This window comes from Chaetodon trifascialis, chromosome 12 (assembly GCF_039877785.1).
Source record: "Chaetodon trifascialis isolate fChaTrf1 chromosome 12, fChaTrf1.hap1, whole genome shotgun sequence".
Classification (NCBI taxonomy): Eukaryota; Metazoa; Chordata; class Actinopteri; order Chaetodontiformes; family Chaetodontidae; genus Chaetodon; species Chaetodon trifascialis.
The window spans coordinates 10,770,632-10,794,050 of NC_092067.1; the positions used below are offsets into that span (position 1 = coordinate 10,770,632).

The 23,419-nt window shown below is 42.1% G+C and overlaps 4 protein-coding genes across 5 annotated transcripts; 3 read left to right on the forward strand and 1 right to left on the reverse strand.

Annotated features, from left to right (window-relative positions):
• Positions 1-437: 437 nt before the first annotated feature.
• On the forward strand, positions 438-11,639 carry rev1 (REV1 DNA directed polymerase). Its single transcript, XM_070976147.1, has 22 exons — positions 438-736; positions 1,567-1,642; positions 2,053-2,185; positions 2,683-2,851; positions 2,965-3,519; positions 3,609-4,429; positions 4,827-4,925; positions 5,035-5,151; positions 5,286-5,412; positions 5,502-5,630; positions 5,713-5,867; positions 5,944-6,063; positions 6,154-6,374; positions 6,475-6,647; positions 6,762-6,991; positions 7,074-7,261; positions 7,348-7,632; positions 8,105-8,204; positions 8,301-8,509; positions 8,582-8,732; positions 8,831-8,933; positions 9,036-11,639. The coding sequence occupies exons 2-22, from the start codon at positions 1,577-1,579 to the stop codon at positions 9,145-9,147; spliced, it is 4,263 nt and encodes a 1,420-aa protein (XP_070832248.1). The 5' UTR covers positions 438-736; positions 1,567-1,576; the 3' UTR covers positions 9,148-11,639.
• A 685-nt stretch (positions 11,640-12,324) lies between these two features.
• Positions 12,325-15,344, forward strand: txndc9 (thioredoxin domain containing 9). Its single transcript, XM_070976485.1, has 5 exons — positions 12,325-12,405; positions 13,394-13,599; positions 14,289-14,407; positions 14,757-15,011; positions 15,130-15,344. Exons 2-5 carry the CDS (start codon positions 13,426-13,428, stop codon positions 15,248-15,250), a joined length of 669 nt encoding a protein of 222 aa, XP_070832586.1. The 5' UTR covers positions 12,325-12,405; positions 13,394-13,425; the 3' UTR covers positions 15,251-15,344.
• A 685-nt stretch (positions 15,345-16,029) lies between these two features.
• mrpl30 (mitochondrial ribosomal protein L30) lies at positions 16,030-18,804 on the reverse strand. Its single transcript, XM_070976486.1, has 5 exons — positions 18,474-18,804; positions 17,506-17,592; positions 17,025-17,171; positions 16,552-16,625; positions 16,030-16,354 (listed from the first exon to the last, which is right to left on the reverse strand). The coding sequence occupies exons 1-5, from the start codon at positions 18,513-18,515 to the stop codon at positions 16,222-16,224; spliced, it is 483 nt and encodes a 160-aa protein (XP_070832587.1). The 5' UTR covers positions 18,516-18,804; the 3' UTR covers positions 16,030-16,221.
• A 407-nt stretch (positions 18,805-19,211) lies between these two features.
• Positions 19,212-21,956, forward strand: mitd1 (MIT, microtubule interacting and transport, domain containing 1). Of its 2 annotated transcripts, none has more exons than XM_070976106.1 (7): positions 19,212-19,485; positions 19,584-19,685; positions 20,253-20,389; positions 20,821-20,907; positions 21,017-21,129; positions 21,250-21,310; positions 21,398-21,956. In XM_070976106.1, exons 1-7 carry the CDS (start codon positions 19,341-19,343, stop codon positions 21,491-21,493), a joined length of 741 nt encoding a protein of 246 aa, XP_070832207.1. In that variant the 5' UTR covers positions 19,212-19,340; the 3' UTR covers positions 21,494-21,956. The 2 variants fall into 2 exon arrangements, with proteins under 2 accessions (XP_070832207.1, XP_070832206.1); XM_070976105.1 differs by having other exon boundaries at positions 19,246-19,485; positions 19,581-19,685.
• Positions 21,957-23,419: the final 1,463 nt, after the last annotated feature.

The window sequence follows — 23,419 nt, forward strand, 5'->3', positions numbered from 1 at the left end:
CTTTTTTTGGCAGACATGATTCGAGTTACTTGACTCGCCATGGGGACCAAACCAAGCTAATGATACCAAAATATATGTACAAAATTATACATAGCATAAGAGAGTTCTTGTTATCTCTTCCTTAACTATTATTGCAAAATACTAGATCATCATATTATTATGAATACAGGCTGGTTACAGGTAAGTAGAATGAAGTCTGACTTGTGTAGAAACAGTATTCAACAAACTAAATTATATAGATATTTAAATCTATTCCAGGATTACCCCAGAAATTCGCAAGGTTAAAATGTATTTCATTTTATTTTTAATCTAACAGGCTTATTGCTGACAGTCTATTCACATTCACACAAAACGTTCACTTGTAACCTAATGTTTTATTTTGAAAATTTTCTCCGGAACTATTGTATTTCGCCGTGCTCGCTTGACTCTCACTGAGAAAAAGGGAAAGCAAATGGATCAGGCGGTAGAAATGGAGAGCAAAAGGACTGGGAGGGTGAGCGAAAATGTTGGAGAGACATGGCGTGGCAGCGTAACAAAATAAGGGGACCTCAGTTCGCCAAAAGGAGTTCAGTGGAGGATAAAGTCAAGGTTGAGGAGTCGAGCTAAGTGTCTGGAGGATTTTTTATTTCGCTTTGCTTTGGTGTTAACCTCGAAATCAGCGCGCACACAACGTTTGTGTTGGGCATTATCTGCAGAGAGAAGTCTGTGGCTAACAAGCAGTCTGACAGGAGAAAAGGTAAAAGCAAGTGACTCCAGCTGGCCAACAACCACTCAGGACTGTTGTTTGTTTACAACCGTGTTAAACACCGTACTGAAGTTACGTTACCTCATCCATTGTTTGGCAGCTAATGCCGCCAGCATTGTTAGCGAGTGCAGGAAACACACTCTCACTCGTGTTTCGTGCTCGCTTGAACTGACATGATGTTACGCTCGTGTCATGGCGCAGCGACATGCATGATTAACTAGCCGAGCATCGCTTTGAGTTGCTAGGCTAATGTTAGCCGCTTACATGGAAAATGTGTCATGGTGCCACATGGGGCTCTGTTGTAACCTAACGTTACCTGTCAGCAGCAGAGGACCTGCCCGGACATGCCCTTGGACGCTGAGCTCGTGTCCTGAGCCTCGAGCCAGTGTCATAACATTTACACGGAGTTAACATGTCGACGCAGACATACATTCACAACACAGCAGCCAGAAATGTCAGATGTACAGTGTCTCTGCATGTCTGTGTCCTGCTTCTTGCACATGAGGAAAGATTTGTTAACTACCAACAAAACTTCACTCAGGAATTTCTGACTTCAGTATTTTGTCGTCTAATATTATTTACGTCACCAATAAGTTATCAGTTGCAATGATTCACACACCTCTTTATATGTTTAATGTTGTCATCCAGCATCATTTCTGCCATTAGTGTGCATCACAAGCACATTAGACCATTTCTCCTCTAAGTGTTATAAATGATCTAATCAATTGATTAAGCACTGAACTGTGTGCAGTCTGGTGTCTGAACCCCAGCCTCCATCTGCATGACTCAGTATAGATGAGCAGCTCCTCTTGTGCTTTCAGGTAGCTCAGTATGAGTCGAGATGGGTGGATGAGGAAGAAAGCCAGTACCAGTGGTGACAATGGTTGGGCTGAGAGGGTGAGTACCCATCGCCTCTTCATCACAAACAGTGTGTGGCACAAAGAAGGGCAGTATGAGGACATGGCCACCCTGAGTAGGAAAACAGCTACACCATGACTTAGACATGACATGTAAAGTGTGTTATTTATACATACAAATATACAAAACAGTGTTGCTAGGTGACAGGGTGTCTACATAGATGCTGTACCCAACCACAAGAGAGGGCATTGTAATGTTTCCCCACACATAGATGCACCATGGCCAGCCATAGATTTTTGGAACAGTTATTATGTAAACCAAAGACATACTTGTACAACATGCATATGTGTCAGAAGTCTGATTAGATATGTGTAAGTTTCAGCACTGGGATTTGTTTTTGAGAATGATTTTCAAACACGTTGTTCTGTCACCGCTCTCCTTGTTTGTAGGGCGGCTACATGGCTGCCAAAGTTTCGAAGCTGGACGAGCAGTTTAAACTTGAAGCCCCCAGAGAGAAACAGAAGGAAGGTTCATGCTCCAGCATTTTCAGTGGAGTGTCTATCTATGTCAATGGATACACAGGTAACACCGCTGTAGTACCTCCATATTTTTATATCACCTGTGTCTTTTTTTCTGTGATTTGGCTGGTTTTTCCTCTTCCTTCACCTGATGTAATAACTTAATTTTCAACATGTTAGATGAAACTCTAGTCTCAAAGAACCATATTATATCATTTTCATTGTTATGTACATACAGATCAGGTCAGACTTTGGGTAATACCAGGAAAAAAACACCTTTCAGGTCATGCTTTATGTGATCAGTGGCTCTATTTTGTACTCATGTATATGTTTCCAGTGTTTGGGATGTTTTTCACAGATCTGTAAGGACTTTTGTGAAGATTACTTGAAGCACTTTGACCAGTGAGATTAGGTATCTGGTTAGGTGGTTTATTCAGACTGTCAGACTGTACTAGAGGAAACATTTTATTTTGCCACTGTTTAACTCCATAGCTGAAAATGTTACTATAAGATGATTCATGAAAAAATCAACTCAAACTGATTTTTTTTTTCTGTGAGCAGATCCGAGTGCAGATGAGCTGCGCAGGCTGATGATGCTACATGGTGGCCAGTTCCACGTATACTACTCTCGCTCCAAGACCACCCACATCATCGCCAATAATTTGCCCAACAACAAAATTCAGGAGCTCAAAGGGGAAAAGGTCATCAAGCCGGAGTGGATCACTGACAGGTGCGTTAAGTTGAACATGTGTACATGCCATTGGCAGACTGGGTTGTTTATTGAATATATCTTCCTGTCTAGCTGAAACCCCGGTCCTTACATTGTTGTTTGTTTAAAAACAGTATCAAGGCTGGGCGTCTCCTGCCTTACCTTCAGTACCAGCTATATGCTAAACAGAAAGGCCCACTCTTCCCTGGCACGGCTCTGCAGCAGACCTCAGAGATTGCAGGGCCCAGCCATGGGCTGCTTCAGCCGAGCCTCCATCACAGACTTCACCTGCCACAGCGCAGCATTCAGCACTCTGTTCTCAACCATGTGCAGTCTTCATCCAGCCGTCAGAATAACTCCGTCCCTCACTCCAGCCACAGTCGACTTCACCAAGTCAACATCCAACCTCAGCCCGTCCCGCAAAGCTCTGCAGCTCACCTCATTAACTCCCGACCAAGTCGCCTAGCATCCAGCCACCTCAATACAGATCCCAGGCATGGAAGTCCTTTACACACCTACCCGCCGTCTAACCCAAGCCCCACAAAACACGCACACAAACCCCCGCACTCTACTCTTCTTCAAACACCTCATGCTAATCTCCAGCACCAGAGAGCTGGCCAACCACAACCTCAGATCAGCTCTACTTGCAGTAGTGCCCAGAGTGGCTGCAAGGAAGAGGAATTAAAGATGTGAGTATGCAACCTTTTTTTTCTCTTACTCACTCAAAGGGAACATCCTGTTCCATCGCTTCTTATTAAATCTCTTCTTTATCTCACAGAAACGGATTATTGCAGACCTCATTGGATGTGACGAGCCATTCAAAAATGAATGAAATGCAAGAGTGTGACAAAGAAGATCCTCTCCCATGGGTGGTGAATGAAGCACCCCTGACCAATGGACACACTCACCTTGTTAATGGTGCCTTAAAGCCAGATGAACCCTCTGTTGACAAGGAACTGCCTGAATGCAGACTGAAGAGTTCAGAAGATAAACCTCAGAGTCCTCCAGTACAGTTTCAGACCAAACCTGATCCCTATGAGTTTCCCCACAGTCCTCCAAAGCAGTCTGACCAGTCTCCTGTCTTTCTGGAGCAGTCCTTCACACAAGGAGCCAATGAGCAGAGACCTAAACCTCCACCTCCCACCTACCAGGAGGCTATAAAAGCCACTGAAAACCACCTGCTGCTAAAGCAGCTCCAGCCATCCAGTCAAGTTGATTCAAATCCTGAAAAGACTCCTCTTTCACCCGCATCTCGCTCTTTTTCTCATTCTCCAATTCGACTAAACGGAAGTCACCATAATGCCTTTTCATTGAACTCAGCCTCGATAAATACAACCAACATAACAACCAAACCGGATCCTCCCACTGAGAAGTCACCGCCACCATCGAAGTCCTCCACACAGCTGCTGGCACAGACGGGTGGTTTGATCTCTGAGTACTACTCTCACTCACGTTTACACCAGATCTCCACGTGGAGGAACGGCTTCTCTGAGTATGTCAATGAACTACATAGTAAAAGAAAAGCAGCCGGGGCTACCTCCTTTTCTGGAAAAGACCGACTGAGGAAATATGTGGCCCAGCACTCTGCAGACAGTCGAGGTAGGAAAGCAGAGGTCACTTTGTTGGTTTTTCCCTTTTAAAACCAGGCTGCTATATTTAGTTATTTATTGTTAAAGAATAATGTATTTGTGTGTCATGGAGGTCATAGATGGACACAAGGACACAACTCCAGTTCAAATACAAAGGGAGACATTAGTTATGTGTCATTCACTTCTCTCATGAGGCCTGAAAGCACATGTTAAAAATCTAAAAGATATATTGTGATATCTGTGTCCCAGCTAATTTATGAGATAACCACGTGTGTGTGTAGTTCCTTCCAGTGAAACTGGAGTCCTGGGAATGTGTACGGCATCACTGAATGCTGTGCTCCTGTCTTTCTGTGACTTTGTGAATACCTTCGTCTGATGATCTGGTATATATGTATTTGTGTGGCCAGGTGCGTCGGCACCCGCGAGTGTGAAGTCTTGCATTCTTCATGTGGACATGGACTGTTTCTTTGTGTCTGTGGGGATCCGACATCGTCCAGAGCTCAAAGGTGAGGCTCTTTGTGTGCTGCCAGTGAAACATGTTCATATGTGATGTTCATAGAATGGTCTCATCCATCCAGTCAGTGCTCCTGGTTAAAATCATGGTTTTTTTTGCAGGGAAGCCCGTAGCTGTGACCAGTAACCGTGGAGAGGGCAGAGTGCCCCGGAGGCTTGGGGCCAACCCTCAGCTGGAGCAGCAGTACTACCAGAGGAAGTACAGTCATCCTCAGCCTGGTGAGACTCTCGTACCCAACCTGTTTGTCATGGAGTGTGCTGACCTTGATTTTCACAGGCCTTGCTCAGTGTATGTCCAGTGTTCTTTTTTCCCGTACATATCTTAATTGTAACATCCTTATCTTGCCTCTCAGAGAGGGCAGATGAGGATCTATACAAAACTCCTTCTCAAGAGAGTCCTGAATCCCATGCCAACGGAGTGGACCAGGACGCTGCTGCTCTCTCAATGGCAGAGATTGCATCCTGCAGTTATGAGGCTCGGTAGGGAGACACTTTGATCTTTATTAAACAACAGAAATATCTGTATCTTGTGCTAACTGCCATGTTAATAAAACGGTTGTCTCTCACAGGCAGGCGGGTGTGAGGAACGGAATGTTTTTTGGCAAAGCAAAACAGCTGTGTCCCTCGCTGCAGTCTGTCCCATATGATTTTGAAGCCTATAAAGAGGTGGCTCTCACCATGTATGAGACGCTGGCAGGGTAAGAAGAACTCCATTGTCAGTTCTTCACTCACATGCAAAGTGATCGAAAGCACACCTTCTCATTTCTTTGTTCTTTGCAGTTACACCCATGACATTGAGGCTCTGAGCTGTGATGAAGTGTTGATAGACGGTTCTGCTCTGCTAGCCGAGTTGGGCATTAGCCCAGAAGATCTGGCCAAAGCGATCAGAGCAGACATCAAGGAGAAAACAGGATGCTGTGCTTCAGTGGGCATGGGTGAGTCTTGTACTGTAAAATAGATCAAGACGCTTTTCCTGTTTTACAAGCTCAGACTGACGGATCATCTGTTCAGGGTCCAACATCCTGTTGGCTCGGCTGGCGACCCGTAAGGCCAAGCCAGATGGGCAGTACTTCTTAAAGTCTGAAGAAGTGGATGATTTCATCAGGGACCTGCCAGTGACCAGCCTACCAGGTAGATACAGCACCACCTGCTGGTCATGGCCTGCATTTTACAATCTTAAAACATTCCTGTGGTGAATATTTGACTAATTGTCTTTTCAAGGTGTTGGGCCTGTCATGAGCAGAAAACTGGCTGCTATGGGTGTGAGGTCATGTGGCGACCTCCAACAGGTGTCTCTGTCTCAGCTGCAAAAGAAGTTTGGACCCCGGACCGGACAAACACTTTTCCGCTTCTGCAGGGGGTTAGATGACCGGCCTGTCCGCTATGAGAAGGAAAGGAAGTCTGTCTCAGCGGAGATGAACTATAACATTCGCTTTACAAGGGTTAGAGCTAACTTCTTTCACCTGTGCCATCTCCTCTTTCTCGTCCTCCCTGCATCCCCATTTCTCTTTAACCCTCTTGTCCCCCTCACTCTGTGACCAGGTTGATGAGGCAGAGTGCTTCCTGACTAACTTGTCCATGGAGGTGCAGAAACGTTTACTGGATGCAGGGCTGCGTGGTCGCAGAGTTACCCTTAAGGTCATGGTTCGCAAGGTTGGAGCTCCACTGGAACCAGCTAAATATGGTGGCCACGGCATATGTGATAACCTAGCCAGGTAAGAGCCTGTTGTCTCTGTATGCATAAATGATTGATGAATGAATGTCCTCTTTCCATTGCTTATCTCTTGTCTCCCAGTAGACTAATTCTTATCTGTCTCCCTCTCTGTCAGGACTGTGATGCTCGCTCAGTCTACTGACAGCGGTCAGCTGATAGCTGCAGCCGTCATCAAGCTGTTCCATGCCATGAAGTTGCAAGTTCAGGACCTGAGAGGGATCGGCATCCAGGTTCAGCTTCTTGAAGGAAGTCACTCTGTCCACCAGGACTCCACGGGCTCCCGCACGCGCTCCATCAAGGAGATGTTGCTGGACCAGGGATTAAACGCAAGATCAAGCAGCAGAGGTTTGTGCAAAGTCCTTGTGTTTCAGGTTATAATCTTTATTGTCATCAGTGAAATCAGTTGAGTTGAAGATTAATGTTACAGATGCTGCTGACGACAACACACATCAGGAAAAGTCTTCCTCAGCCGCAGCCCCTGGCACCTTTCCACTTCCTCTGTCCTCTCCGGAGCCAGTCCCAGGGACAAGCAGAGAGCAGCAGACCTTCAGGCGAACTCCGAAGCATTCACGAGCACGTCTCAACCTGAGTATTGAGGTCCCCTCCCCTTCACAGGTGAGATTTGAAGGAAGTGTCTGATTGATAAAACAGTTTAACAGTGATAGGTTTTTAACAACATGTGCTTCTCTTTGATGTCCCAGGTGGATCGTTCTGTGTTGGAAGCCTTGCCCGCGGAGCTGAGAGAACAAGTGGAGCAGTCGTGGATGAATCGGGATGGGAGGCCCAGTAACTGTCGGTCACCCAGTCCACATCCCTCAGCCCCTCCTCCACAGCCTCCCTCTCTGAAGTCTCGTCCAAACTCCCCTCCTCGTACTCCTACCTCTGCTCCTGCACTGTACACTCCACCTGTTGGCACGTTGGTTCTGCAGATTCCAAACCAGCCAGACAGTCCGGGGATCATACTGGAACTACCAAACTTCTCACAGGTAGATTTTCATGTGTTTCAGATTTTGATGGCGTGGTGATTTAATTTAACAACGCAAAGAAAATGAAAATTCAAATGATTGTTTCTTCAATTTTTTATACTCTTCTGAGTAGTTTATAGTCTTTTGCTTCATCCAGTGTATTTTCATCCCATTATGTGGATCTGGGTCAGGGTGGCAGCAGACTGGGCAGAGTAGCCTCTTTCCATGTCTCCTCTCTTTTGAAAGGAAGCTGTGTGGCTCAGGTCTCCTTGAAGTCACTCAATATCTTCCTGGATCCATCTTTTCATATAAGTTTACATATCTTACACATCATCTGTGTATAATTTTGTCACTGTGACTGTCCATGTTTTCATTTTACTATTGGTCGGGTAAAAGCTTTTCCCAAACTGCATATTAGTCCCAGTTATACAGAGCTGATTTCATTGTGTCTACATGTTCAGCTTCTCTTAGTCACTCATCTGTCTGACTGCAGGTTGATCCGGACGTATTTGCTGCCCTTCCCAAAGAGCTCCAGGAAGAACTGAAGTCTGCCTACAATGGCGTAACAAATGTGCAACCCCAGGCAAAAATGTGTAAGTCTCCAGATGAATTAGTTATAAATGAATGCTTTTCCCCTCATTATTGGCACACGTTATGTTTATCTCATGGTTTTCCTCTTGGTTTCTCAGCAGTGGAGCTGAAGAATCCACTGTTGCAGCTAAAACAATCAGGCGTGGGAATAGGCGTCGGTCGGGTGAAGCGTCGCTACAAGAGAAAAAATGCAGTGAGTCCTGTTAAAAAAGGTCCTTCCCCTGTGAAGAGGCGTCAGGTGACCAACAGCCCAGCCAAAACCCTACCACCTCCTATGAAATCACGGGAACCAATAAACATAATAAAGGTGAGTCAGTACACATTTCCACACATGAAGGTGAACTAATCTTTCCAGCTCACACCTGTTTTTTCTGCCCAGACTGAAAATGGTCCCTCCACATCGACCTCAAAACCAGACATCCCACAGACTCTGTCCAAATTCAGTCCTCGCCCTGCTCCAGTGTTGGCCGGAGCACACGACTTGACAGACATTAAAACACTCCTACGGGAATGGGTCACCACCATAACAGGTATACAGGGAGGAAATGGCTCTGCTCATGCGCGTACCTGTGTTGTTACTTGTGGGGTTGCAAAAATGCATTTTGAATCATTTGTTACTTTTTGTCAGAACCCATGGAGGAGGACATCCTGCAGGTGGTGAAATACTGCACTGATCTGATTGACGACAAAGATCTGGAGAAGCTGGATTTGATCATAAAATATATGAAAAGGTCAGCACTGAACAGTTTAGGCTCCTCCATTCCTCTGCCTCCCTGTCTTCCTTTCTTGTTTTGATTTATTCCTTGTGTTGTCCGTTGCTCCTCTCTGTGCAGGCTCATGCAGCAGTCGGTGGAGTCTGTCTGGAGTATGGCTTTTGACTTCATCCTGGACAACGTGCAGGTGGTTGTGCAGCAGGCTTATGGTAGCACCCTGAAGGTAGCATGAAGAAGAAGGGGAAGTGTTTTCACTGCGTGTTACCATTACATCGCTTTTTGTTTTGCTACTTTCGTAAAATTATAACATCTAAATAATGTTTTTCTTCCCTCTCTGCTGTGACAGCACTGAAGCATTTACCAGAATATTCTCAGTGGCCTCCTCAGTTACAAATTACTGACTTCACACACACACTCACAATACAGTATATTCTATACTTGCTCTGTAAGGGACAAGTAAGGGTGTTTTCACACCTGTAGTTTGGTTTGTTTGGTTCGGAACGAGGGAAGACAGGATAGATTGTTGCATTTACATTGTTTGGATTACATTACAGTTACATTACAGTTTGGACTGTTTGGACGTTTTGCAAATGAACCAAGAGGAGTAAACATGAGGTTGTTGTCACTCTGACATGCATCATTAGGACATTTATGCAGAACTTTAATGTTTCTGATGTGTGTGTTTATGTTCTTAGGTGTGAGCTCCTGAAGAAATCACAGATTCTAAGCATTATTAGTATTGTTACAATGCAAATAAAAAGCATTTTATGACCCATGACTAACAGGTGGAGACAGGAAGAAATAAAAGCATCTTGTACATATATGATACAGGACTTATCACGGTTGAATCACTGTCACGCACCATTTTAATGGACTGACAGAGTACAGGGAGTAGGACATGAACACAGAACAGTTAGCTTTTGACCTGTTGATCAGTGAAATACCCACCGCTGGCGTGCAGATGTGCTACCCCAGTTTGCAAATGATTTGCATAAATATACATGGCTAACGCAGATCAATTAGAAGATCACTTCCTGAACATATTTCACAATCTCCACTTGACAGCAGGTCGAGACCCATCTTTTAAAGAGGTGGTCTGAGGGGTTCATTGACAGCTTTCACACCAGTCCAAACGAACTGCACCAACGGGGCAAACAGACCTGATTTTGTTTTAACCGAACCAACCAGGTCAGGTGTTAAAGCACCCTAACACCCAACGGAAAGGCAGGAAATGTTCTTCTATCAATCTACACAACAAAACCCAGAGCAGTAACAATCGTAGCAGCTTTTTGCCAATTCATCATTTTTCATATGGAGTTCTTTTCTAGATAATGCTAAGAATTGTTCTGAAATTTTATATAGAGATTTTCGCGGGCACTGCTTGACTCTTTCTTATACACCCAGTCTGAACTGGCCTTATAAGATTTTAAATTCCGCTCCTCCTGGGGAGCGTTTTCCATCTGCTAAAGCAGTTGACTTTCCCCTGTGTGTTCTGAAGGCTTAAATAATGTCACAGGGACATCATTAAGATATGTATTTCAGATTCAAAGATGCAGTTAAATCAGTCTAGGTTAACTGATAAACATAATCATCATGTTTACCCTGATTTTAGGATCAGGTAGTGTAGCACTCCTCAGACATCAGACTTATGATAATCCCAGAAATGGTAGGAATAAAATACTTAATTTTTCATCCATGTTTGTTGGTGCTCCATGCCACTTGTACTGACCTGTGAAATATCTCCAACTGCTGTGTCACAAAAAAGCAAACAAAATACAGTCTGCTGCATACAGTAGTATCTTTTCTCTTGTCTCTCGCAAAAAAGTGCCAAACCCTGTTATTATAGTGTGTAAATAATGTTTTTAAAGACACTTGTGAAAGATTTTCAAAGAAAAGATGTACGTGGAGGGTTTGCCTCTTGTATTGTTTACATGTAGTGACTTCTTAGTAACTGTCTTTAAATTGTAAATCTTTTCACTCTAATTGTTTGTAAGTGTTCAAACATGGAAATCAGAAGCTTGCCAAAGCACTTCATAAAAGGTTAACTGTTGATTCTCAGTAGCCTTCTGACTTGGGAGGATGTTGAAGGGGGTTATGGCAATCAATAAGTAGCCTATGCATATTTTTTTTTTTTCACTAACAAGTGAGATGTCCCTTCAAGGTAATGTAACATTTCACACAGCCTTTGTATCTGGAGGAAATCTCAGTTTTCCTGTGTTTTCCCAGTTTCACAAATCTGAATATTTGAAATAATTCTGCATTTGCAAAGGAACGGGTGACCTGATTTTTAACTCTGAAACCCATCATATATGCTTGTGTACATACATCGGAGACATTTGTATGGCTTGTGAATACATTGTTGTATTTGTGTGAAGCTAACATTTCTGATTGGTGGCAAGAAGTACTCAGCAGATGCGGCTGGCTGGCTGGCTTGTGATATCACCATGCGAGACACTCTGTGTGTGGCTGAGAAGTTAAAAACAGTATCTATATGCAAACCAAATCGGTCTGTCCTTTTTTAACTTGTTGAAATGAATGTAATTCAGAATGTGCAAGTCTCCACTCAGTTTCAAAATGTTTGCTTCTCTTCACCTCTCATATCTTGCCAGAAGTTAAAATTGGCCAGTCTTGACTTCTCTAAACTGGCTTGTGCCTGAAGACCTGAAGCTGTGAACTTGTTTGTAAGTTTTCTAAATCTTGGTAATAAACCGTAAACTCCGTATTAACTTATTTGCCTGTGTCATTTTAAAGCTACAATGTGAGCAATAGAAGGATGTCCAATGCAGTTAATGTTGGTTCTGGAAATAATAGGTGGAAAATATTTCCCCCACTGGTATATTACAAATCAAGACTATGTGTCCTGTGAGGAATAGATACATACACTAGTATTTGATACTTCAATATTCATATATGAATATTATATTCTTCTATATTGCTATCACAGTTTCTTTCTCTTTAATTATGTTTGCAGGTGTGAAATCCACAAATGTGCAAACCTGCTGAAATACTGCATATTTGTGCCATGAAACATACTGAGGGGTCAAGAATCCCTTTATACCCAGCAACAAATCTCTTTCTTCAATATTTTTTGCATGTATTATGCATAAGTATAAGTTTGGATTTTTATATTACGGCATTTTTTTTATTATTTGGTATTATTGAGTACAAACAAATTTGTATCTGTAGTTATACTGTTTTTGTTTTCATTTGTCTTTAAGCTCTAAATTAAAAAAAAGAAGAAGAATCAGTACAGCCTAAAATGCCTGTTTGCTTTTCAACAAAGGATTCTGCAAATAAAATATAAAAAACAAAAAAGTCGTTTTCTCTACCGTATTACATCACAAAATGGAAAAAACAGCTTTTTTAAATGAACGTCCCGGATGTAGTTTGTTTGACGTCAGCGGGCCTACCGTGACGTTGTATCCGCAGCCGTTTGCATTTGGCGCACGGACCGAACTCAAGTGTCGGCTAGCACCTGCAAATCTTTCAGGTAACGTTCATTTCACTTCATTGTTATTACGAATCGGCATATTTACTTTTTAACACCACGCAACATCGATGTTTGCTATTATTTCACACACTGCTCGAGTATTTTTCCAGTTCCATACGAGTGCAACTTATCTAACGTTAGCTAGCTTAACAGGCTAACATTGGCTAAGCGTTGTCTAATTTTTTTCCTTGATTACTGTCCAAAGTTAATGCGTAGCTACATTTTTCGGTTAACCACTACGAATAAATTGGCAGCATAGGATACGAAAAGGGAGGGGTCGAACAGGGATGACCGTAACCAAGTATGTCAGCGCAGCTAGGCTAACGCTAGCTAAGAACCGGTGAAAACAAGGTGTGCCCAGCTGCTATGCCTTTGTCGCTGCTTTAGAGACGTTGCTCAGGCTCACAGCTTTCGGCGTCATGTTTTTCTCAATGACTTGACAGTAACGTCAACCTCTTACTTATGCACTGGGTTATTCACTCTAGTGGTGATCATGACTGCCATTTTTCTGGCTATATATAAAATAGTCTAATACAACAGCCGTGCTATAAACCCTGCCCACATTGTGATGGCAATGTTCAGTTTTTGTGGACACTGAGAGGTGTTTATAATATTATCCTCCCCATTTGTAATTAAGGAAGATAGGCTTAACTTTAGAAGCATTGCTCAGTGTAAAACAACGTAATTCAACATCACCAGAAACTACAGCCTCCAAAAGCTGAACATTACAGCCTCATGATTTAATGTTGGGCTGCTGCATTAGTTTCAGCTGAGTGTACCCACAAACTGTGTGTGCAGTTTAAATTGTGTAAATGTGCTAAATTGTCATAGTGATGTTCATGCTTTATTTATTTATTTTTTTTACCTATGATGTAACTGATATCTGGTATGTTTTGAGAGGCACATGTCAACTGGTGTCATATTGTTAGCTTGTGTGTTATCTAGTGTCATGTCTCGGCTTACATCATCTCTCCTTTTACCTCCTCAGATTCAAAAGAGTTTCACACTGAGCAGACAAGCATGGCCAACCAATCAATGGATATCATAACAAAGGTTTTGGAGCAGTCAGCCAAGCTGATGGAGGAGGAGGTGGATGCACAGTTGAGCAAACTGAATGAAATGGATGAAGATGATTTGGAAAGACTTAAGGAGAGGCGATTGGAGGCACTTAAAAAAGCCCAGAAACAGAAGCAGGTATGTGGGATGCTTTATACTCATTGGCTGATACAGTGAATTGTACCATTTTACTGAATGAGGCTCCCAAAGCGGATGAAATGATCTGGGCCGTTTACACTTACAACAAGTGCAACATTTCTATCACTACTTCAGCATCTACTGTAAAAACTATTCATGTGTCGATGCCACTGCTTTAACCGCCAAGCTTGCTATGAGGAGTGATAATCATTAGTTGGAGGTGTTTTGTTATGTGACAGCCTAATTTTGAATTCTGTCACTTACCTTATTTAACTAGTCATGGGATTTCTGGAATCTTTAGGACTTTTTTTTTTATTATTGTTTTTGTTGTATTTTTATGAAAGTGTGCCTTCACAGAGCAATTTATACTTACATGGAGATTTTTCAGCTGTTATATTTACAGGGCCACAAATTCAGTGTTTATCCTTTTAGGAATAATTTGGAAAGTTTAGGAAAAGTAATTGACTTTTGCACAGGGTGGTTCAGAGTTTTCTCTCTTGCAGTGGAGTTTGTCTGTACACTATGAGCCCAAGGGGACTTTTCCTGGGAAAACAGTTTGCCACTGTTCACATCCCAGATCAGCCACCAAAAGAGTCCACACGCTCTCATTGCGCTCAAATATCAAGGCCAGTTTTTCCTCTCTTTAAGAGTCATTGTTCTAATACTCACCTGAGTTTTCCGTTTTGAAGGAGTGGTTGTCTAAAGGCCATGGAGAGTACAAGGAAGTCCCAAGTGAGAAAGATTTTTTCAGCGAGGTCAAGGAGAGCAAGAACGTTGTCTGCCACTTCTACAGAAATTCCACCTTCAGGTAAGTTCATAGCTCGCATTTATTTACCTCTATAAAGACCCTAAGCAATAGGTGAACCTTGTGTTAAAAAGGTCAGTCTTTTTTTGGAAGGGGAGGGGGTTAGTTGCAGTTCTAATTTAGTCACCTTAACAATGTCACATCCAGGAGTCAGCACTGTACCTCACTGGTGCTCAGCCTTTAGCTCATTGTTGTTTAGTATTGTTAAAATGATCAGATTTTTATGCTGGATCTCTTCTTTTTATTTATTTTATTTTATTAGTTAATTTCTCTGTTTTTGGTTTTAGTAGCAAGGGGACATTGTCATCAGGCTGCTGAACTTGTCATTCTGTCGCCTATCCCCTACATGTAGGTGTAAGATCCTCGACAGACACTTGGCCATTTTGGCAAAGAAGCATGTTGAGACCAAGTTTCTCAAGCTGAATGTGGAAAAGGCCCCATTTCTGACCGAGAGGCTGCGGATCAAGGTTATTCCCACACTGGCCCTGCTATTAGATGGAAAAACAAAGGACTATGTGGTTGGATTCAGTGACCTGGGAAACACAGACGAGTTTCCCACAGAGATGCTTGAATGGAGACTCGGCTGTGCTGGTGTTATTAACTACAGGTGAGACATCCAGTAGACTCCTTCCTTCACCTTTTAGCAACATAATCACAGTGATGTGCTGATAAAAACGTGTAAATTCAACCTGATTTTAACGTCACGCATTTTTCCTCTGTTCCAGTGGTAACCTGATGGAGCCTCCTACAGTGACGAAGAGGTCGGGGACAAAATTCACAAAGGTGGAGAAGAAAACCATCAGAGGGCGAGGTTACGATTCAGACTCAGATTCTGGAGATGACTGAAAAGCACCGACAGTCATCTGGTTTTCTCTCTCAGGGCTACCTCATTCAAAAAAAAAAAGCCTAGCAGACAGCCCATTGTAATTTTTCCTCTGCCCTTCTCAGTGACTTACCCACAAATTTCCATATTTTCGTGTACCATATCTCAAATCAGATGATCAGTTAACATTTTTGATTCAGCCTTATTTAATGAATTGTCTACCATGTTTTATATTTGAATAAGTGATGAAAAGACAAGGAAACATACAGTATAGGTCTATGTATGTATGGATTAATAGTTTTATCTTATGTCACTGTTTCATTGCACCATCTAGCTCTTAGCTTTATCATACCGCTGTTGAGTTTGTCTCTATTGGCTAAACTTTCAAAGCTTTGTCCTGAATTGCAGACATGCTCATTTAGGTAGTTCTGTTTATTTCATGTGTTTCCTTGTAACCATGTGAGTCTGATGATAGAACAGAAATCATGATAAATGAGTGCTCATGTTTGGGCACCAGAATACATTTTTACATGACATTTCCTTGTAGCAAGAGTTTGGCTTAACTAATGCAGACTTAATAAAAAGTATAACAGGAATTTAAAAATGTGTGCTGTGATTTTGTATGTAAGGTACCTGTGACAGACTGCAGCAGCATCCCAGTTTTAGTCAGGGATGTATGGGTGGAAACACTGGATCCTACAATTCCCACAATGCAACACAATGTTTGTTTGACCCTTCCTTCCTAGAAGTAACTCTTCCACCTTGACAGCAAGACATGTCGTTTAAAATAACATGACTGATGTGCTGGTATTTAAGTTTTTTATTGAAGGGGAGACAAAATGAACCAACTTGCCTGAATAATCTTACTGAATAAACCCAGAACCCGTTCAAACCAGATCACAGACCGGAATCGGCACAGGACATAACAGTGCACAGGATTTTCCATGATATTTATGAACAACTGAGCTGTTAAGTGATTTCACTGAAAGCTGAGCTAAGATTCAATCGCCTTAGGCTCTACAGGTTGAAGAAGACGGCGAACTATCAGTTCTCCATTGCTGTTGATGTAGGTGTCTGCCATGTCCTGTTCAGCAGGGAGTCCGTAGGGAGTCTTCAGCGGCTGGATCCTGAATGAACCAGGAAAGAAAGAAGAAATCACACAAATGTCCCTTCAGTGACCAGATTAATAGCTTTAAGAGGGACTTGTTGAATGCTCTAATAAAGATAAATCCTCTTTTGTGACTCAAGTCATGAATCCACTTATGTTGCCATCAGATTTTCTTTCATGATTTGCAGAGATGTCCCTTTTTTAAATTAATCTTACCTTACAAGGTGCTTGACAAATTTCAGTTGGCTGTTGACTGCAGGTGTGTTTTTGTGAATCACAGGGTTATTTGCCTAAATACAGAAACAGGACAGTGTTTGTTTGTGAGTGTTACAGAAAGCATTGAGAAAATACAATAATAAATGTTCTTTGTGACTGTAATGGACAGATGCTTTGCCTGCTTGGGATGATATCACAGCTAAACATTTTAGGATTCACTGCTTTGTACTGCTCATCTATCTTAATGAAAGTTGTTCCTTCAGTCTGCAGTGCAGGGCTGAGACACACTGTGTATAATGCTTATTGAGGTGCTAATTAATGCGTATTTTGCAGTCATGAAAAGCACTGAACGTGACCTATTTACACAAAAAATACATCTCAGCACTGTACATGAAGATCTTTAGTTAACTTCACAGCATAACACAGGAGGCAACCTCATTTGTTCCGGGCTTTGAACGCAACACAAGCCTCACCTTTTCGAGCCCAAGGTGTTTCACCATCTCTTTCTCCCAGTATGGCCTTCGCATCACACTTCTCACTCGTGTCACTATGTGCAGTTTATGAGGCTGGTCTGGGTCTCCTCCATATTTGTCATGTTCTTTTGATCTCTCAGCAAAAAGCTGTGAAGATAATCACAGAGCCTTTGAACGCTGACAACACAGCAAATGAGCTGAAGTACTGATTTAATGAGAAGTGCAGAACAAAGGAGCATCGTTATTATCAAGGCTGAATTAATCTGCTGCACCTAATGATCCCCCCCCCCACCGCTTCCTGCTGGGATTCTACCCTACCTAATTTACCAGTATGCACCATGTGCTTACCAATTACTAAGGTATTAAATTAGATTTTGACACAGGGCCGCTGTACAAGACAGGGCAACACCTTTGCAATGAATTTAATGATTTGTGACTCAAGGACATACAGTGAACCTGTGGCTTTTGCCTTGATTCTTACCTCTTCTGGGATTCTTGCTTTGGTGAATTTGCTGCGTGCAGACACAAACCATGGGCAAGGTACCAAAAGTGTAGCTTCTGTCAGGATCTGTAGACATAAACAGTGACGAGTCAAATGAAAAGCAAAGCGTGGTAATCTAGAGGAGACCCACAGTGTCCTGTAAGGTCCAGCCCAATGATGTGAGACAGTATAAATTTGTCGACTATCAGATTTTGGCATTATGTTAATACTGTGGTGGCAATCACTTTAGTGGGTCTGGGTTTATTCCGCCTTGTGGGCAATGTTTTAAGTCGATGAGGTGGGCGGCTCCAGTTTTGAGTGTGATTTTTGCAAAAATAGCATCAAGTAATTTCATTTGTCTGCTACAATTTGCTAATGATCTTCTTTTTATTTCATTTAAGATTCCAGCTTCTTAAATGTGGCTGTAGTCTGGGTTCTTTGCTCTTCTATGACAGTGAAATGAATATCTGTGGGTTGTGGACAAAACAAGACATTTGAGGAGTTCATCTTGAGCTTTGGGAAACACTGATGGACATTTATCACCATATTCTGGCATATGGCAATATTTATCACTGATTAAGTGCAATACAACATGTGACATGGGCAGTTTTTCTCCTAAGAATATTGGCAATAGTATTTTTATGGCATTTACTATTTTGTGATCAGTACATACTGTACATACACACAGCTGATCTTCTGTTCTATTCCAGATGGTTTATAACTTTCAGCAAATATTAGCACAGCATAGCATAGCAAACATTTGGGCAGGTTGAGGTGGAAAATACATTGAACACTACAAACTGAATGTGATTACAACTGGTATATCAATTTTTGTAAAGCTCCAAAAGTTAAAAAGGGAAATTTCTCACATTTAAATACAAAATGCCTTCAAAGCATGGACATCGAGAGGTCCTGCTTTGAGAAGTATTCAGTATTGGACTGTTAAAGTTTGAAAGTGAGGTGCTTACCTTGACTGATAAAGAGCTCAAACCGAGACTGACGCCTGGCATGTTTTATTTTTCGATACGGTTGCCGTTAACAGATCCCTCAGCTAGCTAACATGTAACAAACTGCAGTCATGCACGCCAAGGTTAACGCCGTGCTAATCGCAAAATAAGAGCGGGGGTCAAACGTAACTATCCGTTATGAAAAAAACAAACAAATGTTACTGTTTTCATACCCTATTCACCAAAACTACACGTAAAACATTAATTCAAGAGCTGATAAACAACGGTATACAGATTGTCACGTTACTATCATTTCAGTTACATCCCCTCCATGGATGTCTTCACCGGAAGCGCTTAATTTTGAAGACCCGCCCTACGCTTCCTCTGATTGGCTAATACCTCGTTGTTTTCTTCAGTTTATGTTTAGATGGTTCGGGATAGACAAAAAAAAATCTGGTTCAGAGCCAATCAGCGGCAAGATGGGGGCGGGTCTTCGCTGAACAGGTGGGGGCAAAAATATGCGGAAGCGTTAAGGAGTTACATTGAAATTACACCGACATTAAACATATTGCATCAACAAGGTTCCTAGAGTCATTTTTATCTTTATTTGAGATTTAAAGAAAGAAGAACAAACTGTCTAAATATAATAAGATACGATTAAAACAAAGGTCCTTAAATCTTGTGTTTTTGTTTTAAGCAAAACTGCAACCACCTAAGCACCGTCGACCATTATTCCAGTATTAAGTTTCTTCAGGAATTATTTTTGTGGCACACTTACTAACTATCGGGTTGAGAGAATTATTCTGTGACTTCCCTGACAGTAGGTAAACATGAATACACTTTTGGGTTTCTAGAAACTGTAAAAAAAGATTAAGGATAGACAGAACAATGACACAAAATCATGTGTCAGGGATGGAGACATCCGCCATCTCGGTCCTGAAGCGGGCAGTGGAGCTGGACCAGAGCGGCCGCTTCCAGGAGTCTCTTGTCTGCTACCAGGAGGGCATCCAGCTGCTTATGGACGTGATGAAAGGTCCTCGTCTCCGTCTTTCAGGCATAAACACAGTACAGAGGCAGCGTGATGAAGACATGAAGGATAATTTATTCTTGTCTCCTTTCTCCTGCCAGCAGTGGTGAAAGAAGACTCAAAGAGAGGGCGCTACAGGGACAAGATAAAGGGCTACATGGACAGAGCAGAGCAAATCAAAGCTCATGTGAACCAGATGAAAGAAGGTGACTAACACAGCCACTGGCTGAATAACACACTGGCCTCAGCCAGGGCTGCTGCATTAACCTGGGACCACTGTTCAGGGACCCCATTGATCCCCCCGTTTGTGGTAATTTGGCTTGACAATATTGACAATTGCCATATTTGAACCATCCATGTTAGGGCCCCTGTGTTTGCATGTACCTTGCAGGTGATAGATAGATAGATAGATAGATAGATAGATAGATAGATAGATAGATAGATAGATAGATAGATAGATAGATAGATAGATAAACTAAAAATAGTCAGGGCCCTAATGTCACCTCTGCAGTTTCACCCAATCTCAAGGCCCTGTTGAAAAATGTAGTTTTAATCCTTTTACTATTTCTGTTGATATTAAACAAGTTACGCAGTATGTTAAACATATTTGTGTTTAATCAAATGATCACAATCTAAGCGAGGTACAGAAAACCTGAGGCAGTGTGGTGTTCTGGGGGTTGGTCTGAATAGGTGCTTTTCCTGTTGGAAGCTGCTGTCTGTGCCACCTCTAATTTCCATTCATTGTCTCTTTCTGTGTTTCCTTTTCCCGTCAGACGGAAAATACCACGAGCAGATTCGAATAGCCGAGGATGCTGTTGGTTACAGCTACGAGGCTCTTTTCAAACCATACATCAGCAGCTTGCTCTCAGAGGTCTGGGTAGAAGATCCGTACATTCGACACATCCACCAGGTACGAGCTTTGTTTCTGTCACTGTCCTGCTAAAGCTCAGTGACACCTGACATGACACAGGCATGAAGGTGGGTTGTGCTTTGTTAGTGTATCTTGAGGTTTCATAAGGTTCTTGTGTCAGAATCTGGTTTTGAGTCATTATATCAGCTGCTCTGATGCTTAAATGGGTGCACATTCCTACTGGCCTTTTTCATTGTAAGCTTCTGGGGCAGGAATAATATCTCTCTCAATAAAAAACTGTATTGTGTTAGTGATAAAATATAAGTCGTTTTAATTAAATTAACACCACAATTCTATACTTTATAAGAGTTTAAAGTAAACTTGGAGGGAACTCTAAAGTCTTTTTACAATGCACAAAGCCTTCTGCGACGTTGTATTAATGTTTATAGCTTAATAAAAAAATTTAATTTCAACATATTTCTGCACTCCAGCTGTACAACTTCCTGCGATTCTGTGAGATGCTGCTCAAAGCGTCCTGCAAGGTGAAAACGATCCATCTCCTCACCACTCAGGACGAAGTAGGTTACTTAAGTTGCGAGGTCCCGCTATGAAGCGAATGCATGGCAGCCATAACGGTCTCCGTTCAGTTTGTGTTGTCGTTTCACTGCCGTTCGTCCTGTCGCGCAGGCGGACAGCGGCCAGCAGAGCAGCGCTCTGGCCGAGCTGAAGGACAGTCTCAGTACCCAGGGAGTGGCTCTGGATCTGCAGTACTCCTCCACCATACATGACAGGGAGATCAGGTACAGCTGCAACTGACTCACGAAGGATTTCATGCCAAAAAAACAGCACAGTGTGTTTCACATTAGTGCTCCACTCTGTGATTGCAGCTTCATTTTAATCCAAATTCCTTTGGTTTTCAGGTTTGACAATGGTTGGATCATCAAGATAGGAAGAGGGCTGGATTACTTCAAGAGACCTAAAGTGAGACTTCACACCTCATCCTCATTAATCTTCATCCCTCTGTATAACTGCCATTGTCAGAGTGTAAGCATTTGTTTTGTCTTCCAGGGACGATTTTCTATTGGATATTGTGACTATGACCTCAGGCAGTGCCAGGAGACCACCGTAGACATTTTTCACACCAAGCACACAAAAACACTATGAGATCCATGAAGTTTCAGTTCCTTTTTTTTTCTATCTCAAGTGACTTAATTTACTCACCTGCCCTCAAACTGACACATCTGCTGTGTTGTTGGATTTGCCTTAATGTGACCGGCTTTATAATGATTGTGTACAATTTTTGTCAAAGGTTTTACAGAACATGTGTTTAGTTGCGCTCTTTAAACTCGACCAACTGGATAATTTTTGGACTGTATGATGAATTTTATATTTATTCACTGTTATGTGTACTTGCAGTTATTTCTGGGGTATTTTTTGTTTTCAGTTTTTATCTTTCTTGACGTTGACAGATTCTTTTCTATGACTTTTTTTTCTACTTTTCTTCTATAATTGGGTGGTCATGATTGTTAACAGGGAAAATGCTTTTGAGAGTACCATGCTGCCATCTGGTGGAAAAATAAATGAAAACATTTTAAAATTAAACATTAAACGTGCTTTTATAACACCATGAGATGTCTCTGTGTTATTCCTTGTACAGTTACTTTACATTCAGTGTTTTACATTTAAAATATACAATTAAAAGTCAGTTTTTACTTTTAGAAAAATCATACATACAAAAATCACAAAAAGTCTTACAGAATTAGTCACTAACATGATTAAAAACTACATTAACTGTAACTTTACTGTAGTAATTATGAAAATAATTGTGCAGCATGGTGGCGCAGCAGGTAGTGCGCGTGCACTCACAGCAAGGTCGCCGGTTCGATCCCCGGGTCGGGCAGGGCCTTTCTGTGTGAAGTTTGAATGTTCTTCCCATGCATGCGTGGGTTCTCTCCTCCCACAGACCAAAAACATGCTCATTAGGTTAATTGATGACTCTTAATTGTCCTTTGGTGCGCGTGTGAGCGTGAATGGTTGTATGTCTTTGTATGTTGGCGACTGCCCAATGACAGCCGGGATAGGCTCCAGCCCCCCGCATATATACATGGTCGGGTATAGACGATGGATGGATGGATGGAAAATAATTGCCTGAATGTAAGTTATCAACTGGGAAAGATTCATGGTGATATCTATTAGCCAACACATTTGCCCCATTCACCTGCACTGTCTCTCCTTCACTGTTTCCAAGGTCAAGAATGAACTCCATGGCTTAGTCTTCCAGTGTGCTGATTGCAGATTTAGTAACTCAAGTAGCATTTCATCAGCTCACTGATTTTCATTCTAGCTCCACAGACCCTTAATGCAGCAGCAGTAGCAGCTGTATCAGTGAGGCCTAAAGTAAAAACATGATTTTTTTCCTGTCTCTCATTTACATGGCTGTCACTGCTGCTGCTGCAGGCTATAGGCACAGTCTACACAGGGTTAATGGGCAATTTTAATCCCTTCTACAGGAATCTAAATTACTAAAACATATCTGTCATGTTGTTTGGACCCAAATCTTTGTATATTTGACTGTATGAGAAAAGTCAAGCTGGTAGCGGTGATTTGGTTGCTTGTTCAGGGTTTCATGATAAAAATATTTCCCCCCTACAAAATACAGTCATGGGAAAAATATCTCCCTCATTAAATTTTCATGGGAAACTGTTTGTTTGAATGAACGGTCACCCGCATGAGTTCAAACAGCACTGTGATCGGATTATCTATCGGCCTTAATCTCGATATGCACAGTCCTCGTCTGGGCTCTGAGGAGAAGAAATTATAATCCAGCACAAAAGCACATGAACCAGGGATGACCATGACTGTAACCTTTGTTTTTCTTTCGCGGAGAGGACAAAGGCTGCACATGAAGCAGTGACAGCTGTAAGCATGTAGTATATTTCAATATGTGGCCTGCAGACAGCTTTCATATAAGACAGCACATCTGCTGCAATCACATTATTAGATAAGATTCGCTTGGATACATGTTTTGTTGCTTATGCGTAGACAGCAGACAATAAATCCATGAGTGGGGGAGTTAAACAAAACCACATC

What these genes read in the sequence shown, in the direction of transcription:
- rev1 (XM_070976147.1), top strand. Translation starts at nt 1,577, where the DNA reads ATGAGTCGAGATGGGTGGATGAGGAAGAAAGCCAGTACCAGTGGTGAC. An exon ending in CTGTGCTTCAGTGGGCATGG is followed by an intron (nt 5,868 to 5,943) that starts GTGAGTCTTGTA and finishes TCATCTGTTCAG; the next exon opens with GGTCCAACATCCTGTTGGCT. An exon ending in ATATGTGATAACCTAGCCAG is followed by an intron (nt 6,648 to 6,761) that starts GTAAGAGCCTGT and finishes CCTCTCTGTCAG; the next exon opens with GACTGTGATGCTCGCTCAGT.
- txndc9 (XM_070976485.1), top strand. Translation starts at nt 13,426, where the DNA reads ATGGCCAACCAATCAATGGATATCATAACAAAGGTTTTGGAGCAGTCA. An exon ending in AAGCCCAGAAACAGAAGCAG is followed by an intron (nt 13,600 to 14,288) that starts GTATGTGGGATG and finishes TCCGTTTTGAAG; the next exon opens with GAGTGGTTGTCTAAAGGCCA. An exon ending in GCTGGTGTTATTAACTACAG is followed by an intron (nt 15,012 to 15,129) that starts GTGAGACATCCA and finishes CCTCTGTTCCAG; the next exon opens with TGGTAACCTGATGGAGCCTC.
- mrpl30 (XM_070976486.1), bottom strand. Translation starts at nt 18,515, where the DNA reads ATGCCAGGCGTCAGTCTCGGTTTGAGCTCTTTATCAGTCAAG. An exon ending in TGAGCTCTTTATCAGTCAAG is followed by an intron (nt 17,593 to 18,473) that starts GTAAGCACCTCA and finishes TTATGTCTACAG; the next exon opens with ATCCTGACAGAAGCTACACT. An exon ending in AACACCTTGGGCTCGAAAAG is followed by an intron (nt 16,626 to 17,024) that starts GTGAGGCTTGTG and finishes TTCTGTATTTAG; the next exon opens with GCAAATAACCCTGTGATTCA.
- mitd1 (XM_070976105.1), top strand. Translation starts at nt 19,341, where the DNA reads ATGACACAAAATCATGTGTCAGGGATGGAGACATCCGCCATCTCGGTC. An exon ending in TGTGAACCAGATGAAAGAAG is followed by an intron (nt 19,686 to 20,252) that starts GTGACTAACACA and finishes TTTTCCCGTCAG; the next exon opens with ACGGAAAATACCACGAGCAG. An exon ending in TCCTCACCACTCAGGACGAA is followed by an intron (nt 20,908 to 21,016) that starts GTAGGTTACTTA and finishes CCTGTCGCGCAG; the next exon opens with GCGGACAGCGGCCAGCAGAG.